The sequence below is a fragment of the Pseudochaenichthys georgianus genome, unplaced genomic scaffold (assembly GCF_902827115.2).
Source record: "Pseudochaenichthys georgianus unplaced genomic scaffold, fPseGeo1.2 scaffold_794_arrow_ctg1, whole genome shotgun sequence".
NCBI lineage: Eukaryota > Metazoa > Chordata > Actinopteri > Perciformes > Channichthyidae > Pseudochaenichthys > Pseudochaenichthys georgianus.
The window spans coordinates 67,501-73,366 of record NW_027263342.1 but is presented as its reverse complement, the minus strand read 5'-3'; the positions used below and the strand labels follow the sequence as shown (position 1 = coordinate 73,366).

The following is a 5,866-nucleotide window of genomic DNA, read 5'->3' as shown; positions in this document are numbered from 1 at the left end:
ATTCCATGCTGTGTTTCAGTCAGAACGTACAGATTCCCTGTCTGCGGCTCCAGTCAGATCTCCAGTAGTACAAATCAGCTCCAAGTTTACACACAATGAAGCAAAACGAGAAGAAAACAAAGAAAGAAAAACCTCCGAAACCAGAGGCGCTTTTTTAGTGAAGAACAGAAAGTGTTAACTCATGCAATCTTCTTTTTATTATTTTAGGGCTCTCGGTTCGAGAAGCGATGGACGAATCGAGTGTGAAATCTCCCATTTCTCTTTTAAATTAAAAACCACCAGCTAGCTGCAGAGATCCAGTTACAGTATTTCAGCACAAAAGTACAGTCCAAGGACAAAAACATGACGACAGAATCACGATGGTGTAAAAGTTTGCACGCCTTTGCCCCATGTGGATAATCCCCTAACCCCCCCTCCCAAAACAAAAGGGCACGTTACCAAATCGCCCGTCAAATGATTCGCATGACACTATAAACAGATAAAACACCTCCCATAACTAATAGTCAACATTATCAGTAATAAAAGTTAATTTCTGTAATTACATAAATCTCAATACATCCAGCAAACTGATAAAGATATTGAGGATAAAGCAAAAAAAACAACAACATACCATAATGAATATTTCAGAACCGCTTGTACCAGGACAGAAAAACAACAACAACAACAACAACAGGGACTCTCTTCAGTCTCCTCTCTAACGGCGACCTTCCCGTCTCAAGTGCTATTTTACTCGTTTAATGAAGTAAGGACTAATATAAAAATAAAAAATAAAGAGAAAAATAAAGTTGTTAACTCTGTGGCCCTGCTGGGTCGAGGAGCTGCAGAGGGGAGGGGGGGAGAGGGGAGAGGGGAGAGGGGAGAGGGGAGAGGGAGGAGGGGGGAGAGGGGAGAGGGAGGAGAGGAGATGAGGAGGGTTGAGGGTCTAGATGGAGGAGGAATATGGAGGGTCTGGAGGAAGATGAGGGAGGGTCTGAGTTGTTGGAGGAGGTGAGGAAGAGGATTGAGGGTCTGGAGGAAGATGAGGGAGGGTCTGAGGAGGTGAGGAGGAGGATTGAGGGTCTGGAGGAAGATGAGGGAGGGTCTGAGTTGTTGGAGGAGGTGAGGATTGAGGGTCTGGAGGAAGATGAGGGAGGGTCTGAGTTGTTGGAGGAGGTGAGGAGAAGGATTGAGGGTCTGGAGGAAGATGAGGGAGGGTCTGAGTTGTTGGAGGAGGTGAGGAGGAGGATTGAGGGTCTGGAGGAAGATGAGGGAGGGTCTGAGTTGTTGGAGGAGGTGAGGAGGAGGATTGAGGGTCTGGAGGAAGATGAGGGAGGGTCTGAGGTGAGGAGGAGGTGAGGAAGAGGATTGAGGGTCTGGAGGAAGATGAGGGAGGGTCTGAGGTGAGGAGGAGGATTGAGGGTCTGGAGGAAGATGAGGGAGGGTCTGAGTTGTTGGCTGTCGGTTGGTCGTCTCACTGAGCTTCATCCTCAACGTCCTGCAGCGCCTCTTTGTTCGGTTCTTCACCTGGAACACAACAAAAACAACAACATTTAAATGATTTTGTTTATCTATGTTTATTAAAAAGGGGACATTTTATTGTTCAACCTGGACTCTACTTTTTTATTAAATTAAATGATAATAATAATTTTATTTTTCATTATTTGTTGTTTTACCTTGTTGAGATTTACCTAAACTATATTTAAGCAATAGCTCACGGAGCGGTTGTCACGGCGCGGTTGTCAGGGCGCGGTTCTCACGGCGCGGTTCTCACGGCGCGGTTCTCACGGCGCGGTTCTCACGGCGCGGTTCTCACGACGCGATTCTCACGACGCGATTCTCACGGCGTGATTCTCACGACGTGATTCTCATGGCGTGATTCAACCCCCTTAGCCGTGATATAATGAGCATATATCACGGCCTGAAGTGAGCTATTGCTTTTATTAAACGGTTACCAGGTGTGGCAATATGAAAGAAAAATACACACTCTAATTTAAATAGTTTTTATTAGTAAATAATGATGTTCAAAATAAAATAGTCCCTCCGTTGCCTTCTGCACAAAACATAGTGCGAGGTGGTTGCTATGCAACAACACTAACAGCTAGCGAACATATTAGACAGAGAGCGTTGATTCATTATTTGGCTATTTATTTACATTAATGTGTTTGTTGCCTTTATTGTGCCGCCTCTGAAAACCTGTCCAGCATCAGTAGCATGGCTGACGAGGTTACTTGTATAGGTTGAGGTTGTTCTAGGCTGCTGCTCGGCGTGGTGAGAATATTGCTGCACTTTCTCCGGTCCCCGAGATTGGGCTTCCCGCAGCTCTGGAGAGAGCTTTCGCACCTGTGGCCACTAACGCTCATCATGTCTCTGCTTTGTTTCAAGACCCGCATCAGAAAGCTTTTGAATGGTGGTACTTCTCCAGTTGGTCTGCCTGCTCTTCACGTAGCTCTGCATGTCGTCGTTTCGGTGCTTTCTGGAGATAGGCACTGCTCAATCCACTCCTCCATAGTAAGACCCCCCCGGAGGGCCAAGTTCACCTTACATGTTTCCATCTTAAAGTGGACCTATCATGCTATATTTGAACAATATAATGTAGGGCCATACCTATATAAAGTATATAAATATAGTTTTTTTTTCAAAATACCAAACAGATCCTGCATTTTAGCCATGCCTCATTTCGCTCTATTTGCTCTTTCCAGCCCTGTTTTTACAGGGGGCTGATTATGTGAGCTGCAGCTGACCACGCCCCCTGCAGCTGACCACGCCCCCCTGCAGGAGAGGGGAGCATGCTCTGAGATCAGCTTCTGGGCTGCAACGGGGAGAAGAGGGGGAGAAAAAGAGATCTCCGTCCTCCGTGTTTTATAGTATTATTATATAGAGTCGTTATTCATTTGTTTTAAAGATCAATAAATAACAAAGAAGACCTGTGACCGGCACTTTTCTAATTTTGTCCGGAAGATTTAAACATTAACGGACATGTTGACCGGCGAAAACAAATCTAACTGAAACTCTGCCGCACGGTTCCCTCGTGCCTTGGAAGAGGCGGAGAGGTGGGTGTTTGTAATCTGCTGGTGGACTACCGGAGAGAATTACAGCCGGAGCAAACGCTCGCCTCGGGGAGGGAGAAAAAGAGCCACGGCGGAGAATAAACAGAAGGGCAACCATGCGCGGGAAGTCTTCTTTGCTGCTTTTGTGGCAGAGTACAGCGCCACTTACAGGCCTGGCATATGTACTACAGCGTCTCCAGCGCTTTCGAGCGGCAATGGCCGTGGCCCAACCCCACATTCCCCTGATAGGCAGAGCTCCTCGTTCCTGACGTCAGAGGAATTTCAAATCTGGATCAGTCCATCAGTAATGTAACCGTTGTAACGGTTTTGTAGCTTTTCTCAGACGCGGAGGGATACTGAACTACAATTCTACCCGTGATATACGCTCATTATATCACGGCTAAGAACCAATCAGATTGCTTGATTTGACTTGTCCGTGTAGAAAGTAGAAAATATGAAATGATATGCTGAACAAAGTGCATCTGACAATGAAATAAGCCAATAAATAAAAAGTATTACAAAAAGTAAGATTATTTAATTAGACAGGTAGCTGATAAAAGATGTTTAAAAAATGGATATATGAAAAGGAGGGGTCTGAGCTCACGCGGGACCCGGCAGCTACCGTCTAAACTAAATGCTGCCGTGATGAAACGCCATATCATGGATTATCAAGGATCTGAAACAGTCTGGAGCTCAAAGGCTTTCTCTCTTGCCGGTTACACCACAAGGTGAGTTCCTCTTTACTTCCTGCTTCTTCACACACATGCTCTCCAGCACAGGTTAGCTCTGAGTGTTAGCGATGCTAATGTGAACACCGACCATATTACGTCCAAAACAGTCGGGCATTGTTTCTGATAGCAACGTTTCTGATTGGGCCGTGGGTCCACATTTCAGATATTACGTCATATCGGACGCAAATCTGGATCAGCTCCGTTGTTCCCCGTTTTTAGAGATTTGGGTACGGAGGAAAAGAGAGGGTTTTATTTCCTGACGCTGCGTGAGTTCCTCGACACACCGGGGACACATGTTGATGTAGAGAAGACATCACAAAGTGCATGTTGCATGATAGGTCCCCTTTAAGGCACGTTTTAAATGAAGTATAAAAGCGTTTTCGGCAGGTTACCGAGAGATGAGTGAGTTAGTTCATCCGTTAGTGTTTCTAGTTCAGATTTCAGATACAGTAATAAAGTGGAAGGCTGTGGCTCAGTGGATAGTGCGCTGAACGTCGAATCAGGGGTAGCAAGTTCGAGTCCCACTGCAGTCAGCATGTCGTTGTGTCCCTGAGACACTTCTCCCCAAATTGCTCCTGTGGGGATTGCCCACAGTATTGAGTTCGTAAGTCGCTTTGGATAAAAGTGCGTAATGTAAAGCATATTAGTAGTTATGAATGGAGACACGTTGATACAACAGATCTCACCTTCTCCCTGCATATCTGAAGTCCATAATGTGAGGTTATCACGTAACAACTGCATGATGAGTGTGGAGTCCTTATAGCTGTCTTCATTCAGTGTGTCCAGTTCTGTGATGGCGTCATCGAACGCAGCCTTCGCCAACCTGAGAGACACACACACACACACACACACACACACACACACACACACACACACACACACACACACACACACACACACACACACACACACACACACACACACACACACACACACACACACACACACACACACACACACACACACACACACACACACACACACACACACACTTCTGTTAAAGACCAGAGCCTTTCACTGTGTACTCTACAAAGTAAAGCGGCTAGCAGTTAGTCAGGTCAGAAGGAAGATTAAACTCAAAAAGATGGAAGCTTCTCTGACATACGGGCTTCCTTTAAAGCGTCGGAATAACTCCGTGATCTAATTTTAGACGGTAAATCCCAGCTTATTCTTCTAGTGAATGACCCTAAAAGAGAGAGTGTGTGTGTGACCTGCAGGCGCGGTCGGGGGAGTTGAGGATCTCGTAGTAGAAGACGGAGAAGTTGAGAGCGAGTCCCAGGCGGATGGGGTGCGTTGGAGGAAGCTCCAGCATGGCGAGGTCTGTTGCAGTTTTATACGCAACCAGACTGTTCTCTGCTGCCTCCTTCCTGTTGTTCCCCGTGGCGAACTCTGCCAGGTACCGGTGGTAATCTCCCTTCCTGCGGGGAGCGAGAAGAAATCAAGACATTAACTGGATGAAGTATGATTAGAGGCAAACAAGACATTACTAACTGGATGAAGTCTTAGGTCGCATTCACACCAGCCTGTTTAGTCCGGTTGAATCGAACCCTGGTGCGTTTAGCCGCTTGGTGCGGTTCATTTGGGTCGGTGTGAACGCAGTACGAGACCTCTGAAGTGAACTAAACAACCGGACTCTGGTCCGCTAAAAGAGGTGGTCTCGGAGCGCTTGCTAGCGAACTCTGGAGCGGTTCATCGCTGGTGTGAAAGCCGTCCGCACCAAAACATAGGAAGCGTAGTATTTACGAGTCACAAGAACGAGGATGTCTTCAAAATCTTTGGTGAAAGAGTCTTTCAAGACATCCGCGGTTGTTTAGTTAAAGAATGAAGCAGGATGAAGTGTTGAACAGTGTCGTGTAAAGAAAACATTCTCCGTCAGCTACATAAAAGTCAGAACACCTGTCGTCGGTGAAACCTCGCCCTGACTGCCGAACGTCTCTCATTGTGTTATAATGTCTTGATAATGATATGGGCCGTCCACTAGGTTCTGTTGACATGCTCCAAAGCTACGGTAGAAATAGCCAGGATTTGCGTTTGTACCCCCTGAATGTCTGACCAATGGTTGAACAGCATTTCCGAGCACATGACTTGTGTTCAAAGTTTATAGTCCGT

At 46.4% G+C, this 5,866-nt stretch overlaps 2 protein-coding genes across 2 annotated transcripts in view; both read right to left on the bottom strand.

Annotated features, from left to right (window-relative positions):
* Positions 1 to 174: 174 nt before the first annotated feature.
* Positions 175 to 1,450, bottom strand: LOC117444315 (uncharacterized; the record flags this gene model as incomplete). Its single annotated transcript, XM_034079975.2, has 1 exon — positions 175 to 1,450. A coding segment is annotated over one exon (528 nt), but the record flags the coding sequence as incomplete, so codon positions are not given.
* Positions 1,415 to 5,866, bottom strand: part of LOC117444313 (14-3-3 protein epsilon-like) — a 16,381-nt gene continuing 11,929 nt past the window's right edge. The window contains 3 exon segments of the mRNA XM_034079974.2: positions 1,415 to 1,503; positions 4,444 to 4,580; positions 4,969 to 5,175. Coding sequence (XP_033935865.1) covers positions 1,451 to 1,503; positions 4,444 to 4,580; positions 4,969 to 5,175 — 397 coding nt within the window. The 3' untranslated portion in view covers positions 1,415 to 1,450.